We start from the raw sequence: 15,145 nt of genomic DNA, 5'->3' as shown, positions 1-15,145 counted from the left end.
TACAGTAAAATTGTTAACATGCTCAGTCAACAGATCAAAAAAATCTGTAGAAATGCAATACTCCCAGAGGTCTTCTTCCATAGTAGACTGGAAGAAATGGAATTCATAATGCTCCAAATATAAAACAAACCAAATCATATGACTTAAATTATACATTGCTGTCGAGGAGAACAAAACAGAGACGGTTCCTGGGGCTTGGATTCATAAAGTTAATATGTTGATCTGCTTGGCGGCTTTGTGATATCCATGTTATTTATTCACCGACGGAGCAGCTGCGAAACTCATGCCAACAGATGTGCAAGGGAAACTGCATTCAACCCTGTTCTCCCAGGTACACTAGATCTCTGCATGTTATGTATGTTCTTGCCACCCTACACATCCTGGGTACACGATGACTGGCGATGTATTTATCAAGCATCTTTTCTGTGATGTAAAACAATGTGGGTTATGTATACATCATGTCTAGTTATTTGGAATTGTGCAAAATATGCATAAAAATGTCTCATGATGTGTGAGGAAGACGTTACACTAGACCATGGCGAAGTACCCGTCATAAAGCTTTTGTCTCAAACCTCCTTTATGCAATTGTGACACGTGTATGCGTCATTTGTATAGCCCAGTATTTGTTGGGGTACAAGTCTTACAATTTTCTAATGTCTTTTGTATATAAAATGATATGTGAATGGACCATATAAACTGTATTATAATAATTCATCCGAGCGGGATGTGTCATTTAACGCTTTCATTTCTGCACATAAGGTGTGAGTTGAAGGGGTTTTCCAGCCAGTAAAAATTGATGGAATATCTTAGGATGATTCATTTATAGCATATGGACAGAATAAGCCATAAACATCTGGCTGGTTTGGATTTGCCTCTCAGGATCCCCCATAGATCACTAAAAGGGGTTCGGACCGATGTTCCTCTATCATTCAATGAACTGACCTTGTATATATCATGCAGGCCTGGTTTTTTTAATGGATGACAAGAGACACATGCTAATGGGTGGCAGCTGTCAGTAGGGCACCTGCTGCTCAGGGTCAGGAGTGCATTATTTAGGTCATGCAGTCGGAGTTAGTGCTGTTGTCTCCACTTAATACTTATATATTGAAAAACCTTTTCAAAAGTCCATCTCTTTGAGTAGACCACCCCCTTATCCAGACCAGATTTTCAATTCATTCATATACTATGCATACTGCCCATATTCTTAGAGTAAACCAGCCCCCTAAAAGACCACTTTTCAGTGCACTTTTGGATGGTCTCAAAGAGGTTTCACTATATGTGTGATGTAGATTTATTTGTAGAATATTACTATACTCTTTCAGGTTCTAGTATATGACTATAAAGTTTGGCTTTTGGTGTGGGCTTGCTAACTTCTTAATGCTGCAGGCAGTTGGACTTTCCTGACAGAGCCTCATTTTTCAAAACATACATGTGCCATATGGGGTTATAACTTTGGAATGCTTTTACTTATCCAAGCGATTCTGAGATTGTTTTCTTGTGACACGTTGTACTTTATGCTAGTGGTAAAACATGGTCGATTCATTCAGTGTTTATATGTGAAAAATATCAACATTAATAAAAAAAATAAAAAAATTATCATTTTTCTAAATGTGAATTTATCTGCTTGTTAGACAGATAGTTATACCCAGGGTGGGCCTTAGGCTACAGGGTGCCCTGTGCAGAATTGCCCTTTGGTGCCTCCCACTCCATTTATTATTGTTATGTATTGTCGGTATTTCAAAAATACACGTCAAAAGCGCCTGTAGTTTAAAAACTTTACAAAAACACTAGTGTTTTTAAGGGTATGTGCACGCACAAAATAAGAAACGTCTCAAGATGCAATGGAAAAGCTCCTGGCGCATACATTAAATGGACACAAAAAGCATGCAGTATAATTTATTTTTACTGGACGCCACTACATAAAATAGCGCAGTACCCCCCGAACTGAGGCTTTTTTAACCTCCATCAGGTGTATGGGACTGTTTACCATACGTTCTGGGAGCTTTCCCGGTTCATACATTACACGGATGGGCAGGATGTAATGTGAAATTACCGTTTGGCCTTATTTACAGGAGCGTGTTAAACGTCCGCGTGACGGCCGTTGAAACATCGACTGTCCCACGGACCTTTGTAATTCAATGTGGCCGTTCACACAGCCGTTGTTTCAACGGACCGTGTGAAGGGTCCGTGGGAAAATAGGACATGTACTATTTTTTTCACGCTTCATGCATTCCTCCATAGACTCATCTATGGGAGATGCGAGACATCGCTTCCCGCAGTGCCGAGCACGGATGCACCTCGGGCATGAAAAACTCCCATTTTTCACGTCCGAGGTGTGCAACGCTCGTGTAAATTATGCCTTAGGCTGAGTTCACACGGGGAGGATACGCTGCGTAAAAGAACGCAGCATATCCGCCTTATGCGCCGCAGGGAATTTGGGGCGAAAAACCGCACCAAACTGTGGGGCACACTGCTTTAGGCAGTGTGGTGCAGATGGCACGCTGATGCATATACTATGGGAATGCCCAATAGTTGCCGCCTTTTGGAATCAGGTATACCAGCTTATTAACACGGTGGTCCAAGTTAAACCCCCCATTGATGTAATTACGGCACTGTTGGGTGGTCCTATTCCGGAATTCTGTATATCCACATGTAAATTTGTTCGATATGTATTTCTGGTAGCTAAAATAACTATAGCTAGAGCTTGGCGATCATCCACATTGTCTTTGGATACTTTGATTGATAAGATCTCATGGATAATGATCAATGACCGCCTTACACATCTTCTAGCTGGTACATTAGACAAATTTGATGCCATTTGGGCCCCATGGAGGAATCGCACACTTTCGTGAAACACATAGAGACAGATACGATCCCCTTCTATCCTACACCTTTCCTCCCCCCCCCCTCCTCTTTGTTATTGAATGTTTTCCCCCTTTTTTTTTTTAGAGGCCATGTCATGGTACTCTATAAAGCAATGTGATGTCAATGATAGTTACCTATGTTAGCAGTAACTACTTTTATATGCCTTATATTTGGAAGGAGTTTTGACGTCATAACAGACATGTAATGTGAGTTTCACTGCAGGCCATGTTGGGCTAATATTCTGCTCAATTGTATTATTGATTTTCAAAAGTTGAGACTCTGCGAGTCTGTGTTATTATTATTTCACAAAAACTGTTTAATAAAAAACTATTGAAACAAACTGTGGGGCAGTTTCTCGCCTGGAATGTCTGCTGCGGAAAACTGCAGCACTTAGCCAGCCTGCTTGCACAACGGCCTCCTGGGATGACCTCTCATCCCAGGAGACCGCTGCAGCGGCGGTCACATGAGATGAAGCATCATCCCAGGAGGCCGGCCCTCTGCCATCATCCAGGCCATCCTCCTGGGATGACGTTTCATCCATGTGACCACCGCTACAGCCTGTGATTGGCTGCAGCAGATGTCACATGAGATGAAGCGTCATCCCAGGAGGATAAAACACAGATTCCTAGGTAAGTATAATATATTGTTTTTTTTCTGAGTTGCGTTTTTTGCGTCAGGATTGCTGCGAACACGCCTCAAAAAAATGCAACAACTGCTATTTGTCGCGGAATTTACTTCCCCATTGAATACAATGGGGAAAATCCGCAACAAATAAGGTGCGTTTACACAAATACAATTGAGATTCAGCGGAATAAAACTCTGCACCGCAGGTCAGTTTTTTACGGTCAGTATTTACGCAGCGTGTGGATGAGATTTCTTTTATCTCATCCACTTTGCTGCTTCTGTATTTGCTGCAGATTTTCTGCAACAAATTCTGTTGCGGAAAATCTGCAGTATTTATGCAACATGTGAACTGGCCCTAACTCCGTTTACTCAAAGGCTATCTTTTGTATAACAGGAAAAACTATTAAAACGGCTGTCCACGTGGGCAATGTCGATACTTTTTATTACTTTTTATTTAACTCACACTGTAAAGGCCGTAAAAAAAAAAGTTAATAGCCAAAATCGCTTTTTTTGTTCACATTAGCTCTAAAAAAAATTTATATAAAATTATCAAAAAGTTGCATGTACCAAAATATTGTACCAATAAAAGCTACAGCTCGTCCCGCAAAAAATAAGCCCTCCCACCGCTTAGACGAAAATATAAAAAAAAGTTGTCTCTCAGAATGTGGTGAAACAACATTTTTTTTTTTCAACAAATAGTTTTCTTTGTAAAAGTAGTAAAATATATAAAAAACCTAATTAATCAAAATTTGGTATCATCGTAATCATTCTGAGCCGCAGAAAAAAGTTAAGTTGTCGTTTTTACCGCACGATGAAAGCCTTAAAATCGAAACCCAAAAAACTATGGAGCAATCACAGTTTTTTTCTAATTTCAGCCCACAAATAATTTTTTTCCGTTTCCCAGTACATTATATGGTACTTTAAATGGTGCCAATAGAAACTACAACTCATGCCGCAAAAAATAACCACAACCCTATTGGCGGAAAAATAAAAAAAAGTTATGGCTCTAGGAAGGCGGGTAGTGAAAAACGTAAATATAAAAGCAAAAAATGTCTGTCCTGAAAGGGTTAAAATAAGAAAGCAGCCCATACTTACCTCTCTCTTCCCAGACGTTCCTGCTTTGGGGGCTCCCGTCAGCTCTGTTCTCAGTTTGTATACAGAGCGGCTGCAGTGGTGACATCACGTAGACAGTACATCACCGCTGCAGCTGCTCTGTATACAAATAGTGAACAGAGGTGACGGGGGCCCCCAGCGCAGGAACGTTTGGGAGGAGAAAGGTAAGTATAAGTTCTTTTTATTTTAACTTCTCCTCTACTGCTTCAACAGAATTTATTTTTAACCCCTTTAACGTAATGTGCACAGGGTCTAAAAAGGCAACAAATGGTAAATGTGCACTATGGAGCAACTGAATAATGTGTCCATCTGCCATTTATTAACAGTGTCGTTCAGTGCCACCTTGGTGCCCATTTTCCACTTATTTCCCCTTTAGTGTCCTTATGTTCAGTTCCCCCTTGATGCATATTTGCCATTTACTGCCCCTTTAGTACCCTCTGTCAAAGAAGAACAATAAATGGGCAATAAATGGCAAATGGGCATCGAAGGAGCACTGAACAGTACACTAAAGGGGAAATAAGTGGCAAATGGGCACCAAGGTGGCACTGAATCCTCTGCCCATTTGCCATTTTTAGACCCCCATCAGTGCCCCCATACAACCAAATCCCACAGTCTGACTGACCTGCTGGGCTTCTTACAGAACACTGTGCACGCTGATGCTGCTGGAGTGGAGCCCTGGGGAAATAGCCAGACCAGGAACACATGGCGAGATAGTTTGCCCCGTGTCTCGCGTCCTGAGTGATCATCAGTCAAGACGTAAGACGATGAGGAGGGGGAGCGGTAGTCCCAGCGCGGGGAAGCCAGTAGTGAGGTCAGTGAGTGACACCTGACCAGCTGGCCCCAAGCAGTAGCTGCAGAGCGGGAGAAATTCACCCGCTGGTGCCCCCCTTACAGCATGGCGGCCGGCGCCCCGTGCGACCGCACGTGTCGCACGTGGCTAAGGCCGGCCATGGTTATACCCCACAAAATAGTTACTAATTAACATTTACCATATGTCTACTTTATGTTGGCATCATTAAATAACCTTTTATTTTGTTAGGATGTTATAAATCTAAACAGCATTTAACTAATTATGTTAAAAACAGCATTTCGGAAGTTTGTTAACCCTCGGGCGTCTTACAGGAATTAAAGCAAAGTGGAGGTTAAATGTAAAAATTTTACTTTTTTTGCATATATTCAATTTTAATAACCACCTCTTGAGACAGGGAAAATGTTTCCCTCTTGCCTGCACACCGGGTATTTATTTTCATTTCCGCATTTTTTTATTTTTTTTTTACAGACATCGCCTTATGAGGGCTGTTTTTTGCGGGACAAGCTTTAGTTTTTATTGGTACCATTTAGTAATACATGTGAACTTTTATCACCTTTTTATTCCTTTCTATGGAGGGCAAGGTGATAAAAAGAACAGCAATTTCTGCACACTTTTTTTTAGGGTTTAATACAGTGTTCACCATGCTATATAAATGATGTTAACTTTATTCTGTGGGTCATAACAATTTTGGCAATACCTAATTTTTTGAATTCTCCCTAGATAGATGTGTGTGAGGGCTTTTTTTTTTTTTTGCAGGATGGGATGAAGTTTTTATTGGTACCATTTTGAGGCACACGCGACTTTTTGATCACATTTTATTCCATTTTTTGAGAGGCAAGGTGACCAATAAACAGCATAGTGTTTTAGTTATTGTTTTTACACAGTTCACTGTGGAATATGCATAACACATGAACTTTATATATATGTCTTTTCATGTTTAACAATTTTTTCACAATAAAATTACTTTTTAGTACAAATCATTAGTTTTATTGCCATATTTTAAAAGCCTTAACTTTTTTATTTTTTCATCGACGGAGCTACAGTATGTTGGGGCTTGTTTTTTGCGGGACGGGTTGTAGTTTTTATTAATACCATTTTGGGGTACCTGCGACTTTTTGATCAATTTTTGTTCCATTTTTTGGAATTAGTTTTAATTCTGCCATAGTTTTTAAATTTTTCATTAGGGCATTTTTTACTATGCATGGGATTAATAACGTAATATTTGTATAGTGCAGGTGAATACGGACGTGGCGATACCAATTATGTATAGTTACAAAGTTAGTATGGTTTAAAAAAGTTATATGTCCATCAAGCTCAACCAAGGGACAGGAGAAATAGAAGGGATGTGAGAAACTATAGAACTTTGTTTTACCCATATTGATCCAGAGGAATTTTTAAATAAATAAATACATATAAAAATGACCAATTTTATAAGAAAACAGAATGATCGGCACCAGTGGCATAACTACCGCTATAGCAGCTGTAGCGGCTGCTACGGGGCCCGCAGCATGAGGGGGCCCGTGCCACCCGCCGGCATGGCCCCCCCCCCCATGGCCGGAGGCTCCGCTAGCAGCCGCTAAGGCTGCTACAACGCGACGCCACTGAAGGGGTTGTTCCTACAAAAGACACAGATCCCCTATCCGCAGGATAGGGGATACATGTGGGATCGCTGGGACGCCCAGCGATAAGGAGAACGGGGGACCGAAAGTCCCCCGAAGTTCTCCATGACGAACTTCGGACTTACGGGGTCTGTCTGCAGCTCCATAGAAATGACTTGCGCACCGGTCGCGCTTCTGCGCATGCGTGACCAGCGCTCCTTTCATTTTTATTGAACTGCGCACACGCCGGAAGTCCGAGGTTTGTCATGGAGAACTTCGGGGGACTTTCGGTCCCCCGTTCTCCCTATCGCTGCCAGCGATCACACATGTATCCCCTATTCTGTGGATAGGGGATACATATCTTTTGTAGGACAAACTATAGGCCGTTTTTTTGGGGGGGGGGGTGTTTGTGTGGCGTTATCTACAGGGGGGACTCTGTATGGCATTATCTACAGGGGGCCTCTGTATGGCGTTATCTACAGGGGGGTCTGTATGGCGTTATCTACAGGGGGTGTCTGTATGGCGTTATCTACAGGGGGGGTCTGTATGGCGTTATCTACAGGGGGGCTGTATGGCATTATCTACAGGGGGCTGTATGGCGTTATCTACAGGGGGGATTTGGGGCTGTAAGACGTTATCTACAGGGGGGCTATAAGGCCTTATCTACAGGGGCTGTGTATGGAACTATCTACAGGGGGCTGTTTATGGTGCTATCTATAGGGGGCGCTGTGTGGTGGAATCTATAGGGAGGCACTATCTACAAGGGGGGGGGGTTGTGTGATACCCAGCGGAGGGGGGCCCCAGTCAAAAGTTTGCTATGGGGCCTAGTCTTTTCTAGTTACGCCCCTGATCGGCACTGCTCTATTTCTTGGAGTACAGTTTTCCAGCACCATGCAAGTTCCCCAACAAGACTCAGGTCACTCAACAACAAGTGGTGCTCTGTGGTATATAGAATCAAGTTCTTGGAATGCACAAAAAAGGAGAAGAAGCCTTCTTAAAATCCTTTTAATGATGAGTTGTGCTAAATGACAAATTCAGCTATGCTACATGTGTTAGGGTTATGGAAACCAATGATATTGTACGTAAATACACAACTGTTATAATATAACATGATATAATATATATATAAATTGATAGTGTTACAATTTTTGTTATTATGACTTACCAAGTAGGGCATGAAACATCTGGTACAACCTCTAATATACAAAGCAGAAATAGTCATGCAGAATAGGTTAGTGCCAAAAAACACACAATTTATTACATGAAATAAAATGTAGTGGAAATTCTGACTGCCCGCTTTAATAGAAGCTAAGGATTATGCTATCAGTTCAGCTGTAATATTAGTATCAGGTTTAAAAAAAAAAAAATGCAACTTATTCCAAACATATAACCATTTATTGTATTAAATTATTGCTTAAAGAAGACCTGTCACCAGGTCCTAACATCCAATGTACATATATTACCTTTAGCCCGCTCCTTCCCTGTTTCCACTGCGTTTTTCTTTTTGTTCTGCTCCCCCCGGTTCCTTAGTAATTATGCTCCGTACTTTAGGCCCGTGATATGGTAATTCACCGTAGTCAGCCAATGGGGCGTGAACTACAGTGAATCTCCCTTGGTGGAGCCATCTTCACAGACGCTGTTAAATCAGTGTGAGGCAGCTCCATGACAGCCATGCCCAGCGATACCGCGCTGTGAGAAGACTTTTAATCAAACACATTTGTCCTAACCTGCCTGACGCTGATCGGACAGCGTCAGAGGCAGTGCAGCTGGCAGATGAACAAATTTATTATAAATTATGCCAGAGAATTATAGTGGAAATCTATGCCAGCTTCTGTCTTGTGTAGATTTCACTCTATAGGGTGTAGCAAGGTGGAGACCTGTGCTTTACCCGTACCTTGCCCTTCCCCAATTAGACTATGCCCCGCTCCATTGGACAAAAAAAAATGTAAATTAAAAATGTTTTTTAACTCACCCCAGAACTCCTCTTGTCCCCTCTGGCTCCCTCATCACTCCAGTGCGGCTGATATAACATAATGATGCCGGGCAATGTCAGGACATTAAATGCGATGCAACACTGATGATGTTGAAGTGCTGCGTCGCATATAAGGCCCTGACACTGCCCGACGTCAATACCTTGTACGGACGGCACTAGAAGGATGAGGGGACCCGGAGATGAGAAGAGGAGCGGTGAGGTGAGTATATGTTTTTTTTTTATGTTATAAATAACATGGGGGAAGTGTATGGCGCATGGCAGGGGTCGTTGTGCCACTACTGTGGTGCACGGCCCGTCCGAATTATGTAACACATTTATTAATAGCTTTTTGCCTCTTAAATGAGTCACACTTTACTTCAATTTTTCTTTCCATTAAGACTGGCGTATGAAGTGCCAGTCTTAATAAATACCCCTCATTGTGTTTAAACTCCAAACCATTTCAAGATATTTGTTTGCTGTCAGTGAATGAGAACACTCTTGTTTACATTCAGAGGCAGCAAAATACCTATAGATCAAGGATCTGTTCACATCAATACGAAAGAGCTATACCTCTGATGTTTACTTCTGACGTATGCCACTATATAGCCATACAGTATACATTTTCTTGCAGTGGTCCAGTGTTTAATCAAGCCCAGTCTGCTGTGCTTTTCTATACAGTAAAAATTAAAAGGTATGCCGTACCAACCCAATGGAGGTCAACAGGACACTCTTTTGGCCTTCGCCCATTGAATGGAAGGCCTATGACTATGTTCGCTATATGCGCCTGGAGCTTTCCCGGGGCATATACCAAATGTAGTAACATAACAAAATGTGAACATAGCCTTATTCCTGCCTGGTCTAGGCAATGCACCGTGGACTAAACAGCCCAGAGACCAGATTGATACATTGTAGCAAAACAACAAAGAGATTATGTAGCTGTTGTTAATGTATTTAGCTCACAGAGCATATGACATTATATTACAGTTAATAAAAAATATTTATTACAGTGATGGCTGATGAAGTCCAGAAATTATTATGCAAAAATAATAAGAAGTTAGCAATATGTGTGTATCAAACTTCATGCACCCAGCAGAGCCATGAGCAGGAAGGCTGTACGGAGGTACACGGAGGCCCGACGGCTCTGTACAATGGAGCGGTAGGCACTCCATGTGCCACCATATGGTGCCTTGTTATAGCGCTGCATTACTGAGATGTTCTCCTCTAGAAACATTGCTTACCTTCATAATCCAACGTCTAATGGAACATGTCACTTGGTTGGATTCATGAGATCAGAGGCCTACGGATGTAGAAATATATGGGTGTCGTATTACGGCTCTGTACAACTCAAAAACTGGTACCGAGCTGTAATACCATGTGTGCATGAGGCCTTATTCACTTTGAGTCGGAGAGAAAGAAAATAATAGGACTGGACGTTCAATTTTTATTCTTATTTTACTGTTTGTCTTAAGATGCTATTTGGCTGAGAATAATGCATTTGAATTGTTTTTTATGCTCATCACTACTTAAAAAGTTCAGTCTATAGGTTTTATTTAGTTTCACAAGTGCGAACATCAGACTGTCACTCACAGAGGTAATTCTAGGTAACATAGATCTGGCGCCTTCTCTAGTGTCTTTTGGATTTATTACAAAAAACACAGCAAAGCTGGTGTCCCGCTGCATCTTTTTCTTCTGAAAATGCACTGACTGAGCGCAGGCACAAACTTTCACATTATGCCAACACTGAGCAAGGTAACATAAGCTGCCAACAGGGATTTCGATTTTTAATTAGAATGCCAAGTGAAAGGAAATGAATCCAGAAATATAAAAATCAAAGTGGTAAATAGTACTGTAATTCAGAGGTTTTTACGATTTAGGAGATATCATTTCGAAAACATCAGTAACCATTATTTTGTCTGCTGCCAAATATACTCTGTGTGGAATGAATAGGATGGGTGCTACCATTCAACTATGGTTTTCTATTGCCAGTACCGTGCCCTGGATCTCCAGGCGTTGACCACCACCTCCCGCAAGTCTATCTTGAATACAGCCTACAGCTTAACAGATGTATATATTTCTTTTAAGTGTGCTATGAAAAGTGCAGAAAACTTTGGAAATGTGAAAAACTCTAATATTCCTCTGTAAAAGTGTTTGTGCTTCTAAGCGACATCTAAAGTATAGGCCCACAATTTTGTACTTTAGTAAATACCCTTCGATTTTTCATTATAGGGCTTGTCTGGAATTATAAAATAAGGGTTTTGTCACTGTTATCCATACGTTGTGTCTGGTATTGAAAATTCAGGTGGATGAGGGGGCTTATTCAGGTGCAAGAACATCGGCACCAGAGGCTACAGTTGATTCTGCAGCAGCATCGGCGTTTGCAGGTAAGTAGCTACATCGACTTACCTGCAAACGCCGATGCTGCTGCAGAATCAACTGTAGCCTCTGGTGCCGATGTCTCCTCGCTCGTCCGACACGATGCAGGACCTGTGAGTGACGACACAGCATGATCTCTCGAGAACACGCTGTGTGTCTGCACTGCCAGAAGCTGGGCGTTCTGAAGATAAGTGGATGATACTTCTCGTCAGAACGCCCAGCTAGTAAAAGTAGTAAAAACGCCCCGATGTACGCACATAATACATGCCCAGTTGGACTTTTACTTTAAACACGCCCACTTGGACTTTTGCAAGCCTCATTTGCATAAATACAAAAATGGTCATAACTTGGCCAAAAATGCTTGTTTATTAAAAATAAAAACGTTACTGTAATCTACATTGTAGCGCCGATCTGCTGCAATAGCAGATAGGGGTTGCAAAATCTGGTGACAGAGCCTCTTTAACGTGGTTTTCCTACAATGGACATTTATCACCTATCCACAGATTAGGTGATAAACGTATGATGTCTGCAAGGAACTCTGTGTGAGCCCAGCCTTACTTTTCTCTAGATAATCTTCCTCCAACTGGCTGAGTCCCCCTCTTCGTATTTGGTTTGTTGCCTAGGATTGCGACCAACACTGCCCTTCTTCATTGGCGGCTGCACTTGCGTAATCTTTCCTCCTGCTTCCACTATAGTGGATGGCCGGGGTTCCGGGAGCGAGCCTGACTGCACATGAGCGTTGACTTCCAGCCCAGCCACCTCTCTCCAGATGTATTCAGATCTGTGGACGGCTACAGCGCATGGGCAGTAGCCCTGGAGCCTGTCAATGAAACAGCAGAGCGCACGTAGCTGTCGAGTCCTTATCCGGGCTTTGAAACTGCAAATTTAGAGAGAACAGTGTAGAGTTTAGAACCAGCACAGTTTTCAACCAGGCAGCATGTAAGTTTGCTTGGTGCTTCACACTGGAGATCAACTGGGGGTGACAGTGGGAAATTTACTTTGGGGCAACAACATGGGGGGTGGAGTAGAAACACGAATGACTAGAGGGATAGAACTGGGGATGGACATACAAAGGTTGTGGGGAGGACAAGTGCGGATCGTCTCAACCATGCTTACTATGTCTGGTTGAGACGAGCAGTGAGAAAGCTCTACTTTCGATGCTGCTACTATGAGGCTGTGTTCACACAGAGTTTTTTGATGAGTTTTTTGACGCGGAAACCGCGCCAAAAAACTCCTCAAAAACTGCCCGAAAATGCCTCCCATTGATTTCAATGGGAGTTGGACGAGTTTTTTTACCGCGAGTAAAAAAAACCGCGTCGCGGTCAAAAGAAGCGTCATGACCCATCTTGAGGCGGTTTCCGCCTCCAAAACCCCATTTCAATCAGTCAGAAAGAGGAAAAAAACGCCTCGACGAGTGTTTTGACGAGTTTTTGTCAAACCACTGTGCAAAAACCGTCTGGAGCAGTTTTTGCAGGAGGAATTTTCCTCCTGCAAAAAACTCCGTGTGAACAGAGCCTTAGGGTATCTATTGGTGACGTGAGCGCACACGGAGAAGGCAGCGCAGCTTGTTTGACATCAAGCTAGTACCGCCCACTTTTGCTCCCGATCAGAGGAACGTGCTGTGGGGATAAATGAAGGAAAGAGACACTTCTGGGGGAAAGAAATTGGATTAGATGGCATTACTAGAGTCAGATGTTAATGTTTATTGAAGCTAGGAGGAAAAAAAATGAGGGCTTCAGATGGGAATAACACTTTAACTGTAGGGGGTGCAAGGGCCTGACAAAGCCAAATTACCACTTTGCCAAATAAGGGAATACCAGTCAGTGTTTATGTTCCCAGTTCTGTGACGTCACTGTGTGCATTATCATTCTGTGTCAATTTAGGCTTCGTTCACATCTGCGTTGGGGTCCCGTTCTGACGTTCCGTCTGAGCTTTCCGTCAGAACGGGACCCTGAACAGATACAAACTGACACAAATGAAAACCAGAGGTTTCCGTTTCCATCACCATTGCTTCCGGAAAAACGACGGGTCCAGTGCACAACAGAGACAAACGGAAACCAAGGGCACCGGATCCGTCACCATTGAAATCAATGGTGATAGAAACGGAAACCTCTGGTTTGTGTCTGTTCAGGGACCCATTCTGACGGAAAGCTCAGACGGAACGTCAGAACGGGACCCCAACGCAGATGTGAATGAAGCCTTATTCCTGTGCTCTGATAACAATGTGGTCTTTTGCTGTGACATCACTGAATTTATTATCCCTGTTTTGTGTTATCAATGTATGTATTATCCCTGTATTGTGACATCACTTGTAAGCAATAACCCTTTCCTTTGACTATGTGCTTGTTATCCATGCGCCGTGACATCACTGTGGTCTTTAGCCTTTAACTGTGACATCACTGCATTTTTTATACAGTATCTATGCTGTGAGTTTACCCGTTTTCTGTTATCATTGTGTGCATTATCCTTGTATTGTGACATCACTGGAAGCAATAATTCTTTCCTATGACTTCACTGTGTTTATTATCCATGTTCTGTGAAATCACTGCGTGCCTAGTGCTTGTACTGTAAAATCACTGTGACTTTTATTCCCCAGCTGTTACTTCACTTTAGTCATTATCCGTGAGCAGAGATATATTTATTATCTTTGTATTGTGAGATCACTGTATTATTACCGGTGGTCGGATATCATTGTGTGCATTATCCAGGTTTTGTAACATAACTATAAGAATTATTCCTGTGTAGCTACATCACTTTGAGGTGCAGAGGTTTCAGTTGCTTCTGTGAACTAATGCCACAAATGGCCCTATGGTTCTTCTGCAACATAAGAAGATTCCTGTAATATAAACTGCATGTAAAGTCGGGTGGTCTATTATAAATTTAGCATTAGGGTCCAAGAAAATCAAGTTAGGAATCTACTATAATAAAATGAGAAAAAGAAAATTGTATTTTACAGCATTGCTGCTACAAAAGGAATAACCGATAAAACGATACTTTCCAGGAAATAATGGTTAGAGAATAATGTGGAGCAGGTAAAAGGCTGCCTATTTCTCAGAGAATTCATTTTATTAACATCGATTTTTTGCTACTATTACTAAAAAGGTCATGATTCTTCATCAGTCTTTATAAAGCTCAATTGTGCATTAGGAAAACTTAGTGAGTGAACCACGTTTGACCTGTGCAAGTTTTTTAAGGTGATTTATTTTAATATATGAGGGACATTATGTGAAATCGATGAAGACTGTACCATAGATATCATGGAAATCTGAGCGCAGCTTATAGAGCTGTCATATTTCTCCATTTCGGTGTTTTATATGTGTATCGTAGACCTCATTTGTCTACATCTTTATTTGAGTACTTTGATCCTATAATGTGATCTAAGAAGTGTCAGCTAAATTCTTGATGTGATACCATTTATTTTTGGATAAAGGTGAACTATTCGATAATTTATTTTTCATTTGCACAGTAGAAGCTACTCATACTTCATTGTATTAACCCCGTTCTGCTGTGCCTGCTGTTACAAAGCTCAGCGCCATTTCCTCATAAGTGTATGCTCAATATGTGCACAACAGACAAAACAAGACAAGGGTACACAGAAGCAAAGGGAAGAGGGGCAGTTGTCCACGGCAACACCGTGAGCAACAGAGTAGTGGACGAGCCTAGTCAAACCAGGAGTGTACGAGGTACCAAATGCAGAGCAGAAGAATAGTCAGTCAAGCCAGGGTCAAAATGAAGCAGAGGTCAATGGTAACATCAGGAACAGCAGAGCCAGGAAACAAGAGAGAATCA

General features: G+C 42.0%; 1 protein-coding gene and 1 long non-coding RNA gene across 6 annotated transcripts in view; one reads left to right on the top strand and one right to left on the bottom strand.

The window, feature by feature from the left end:
- Positions 1 to 15,145, top strand: part of PHACTR1 (phosphatase and actin regulator 1) — a 376,244-nt gene that overhangs the window by 165,721 nt on the left and 195,378 nt on the right. The window contains exon 1 of one of the 5 annotated variants that reach the window (XM_075826624.1): positions 114 to 331. The exons of the other annotated variants lie outside the window; for them this stretch is intronic. Within the exon in view, the coding sequence (XP_075682739.1) occupies positions 247 to 331 (85 nt within the window). The 5' untranslated portion in view covers positions 114 to 246. Of the gene's footprint in view, positions 1 to 113; positions 332 to 15,145 lie in introns of those variants that run through there. 5 annotated transcript variants of the gene reach the window in all.
- LOC142651655 (uncharacterized) overlaps positions 11,762 to 15,145 on the bottom strand; it is a 60,514-nt gene continuing 57,130 nt past the window's right edge. Inside the window, exon 4 of the long non-coding RNA XR_012847673.1 lies at positions 11,762 to 12,233. This is a non-coding gene — a long non-coding RNA (uncharacterized LOC142651655). The remainder of the gene's footprint in view (positions 12,234 to 15,145) is intronic.

This window comes from Rhinoderma darwinii, chromosome 5, assembly GCF_050947455.1.
Source record: "Rhinoderma darwinii isolate aRhiDar2 chromosome 5, aRhiDar2.hap1, whole genome shotgun sequence".
Lineage (NCBI taxonomy): Eukaryota > Metazoa > Chordata > Amphibia > Anura > Rhinodermatidae > Rhinoderma > Rhinoderma darwinii.
The sequence above is the reverse complement of the archived record's forward strand: the minus strand, read 5'-3'. Positions and strand labels throughout refer to the sequence as shown.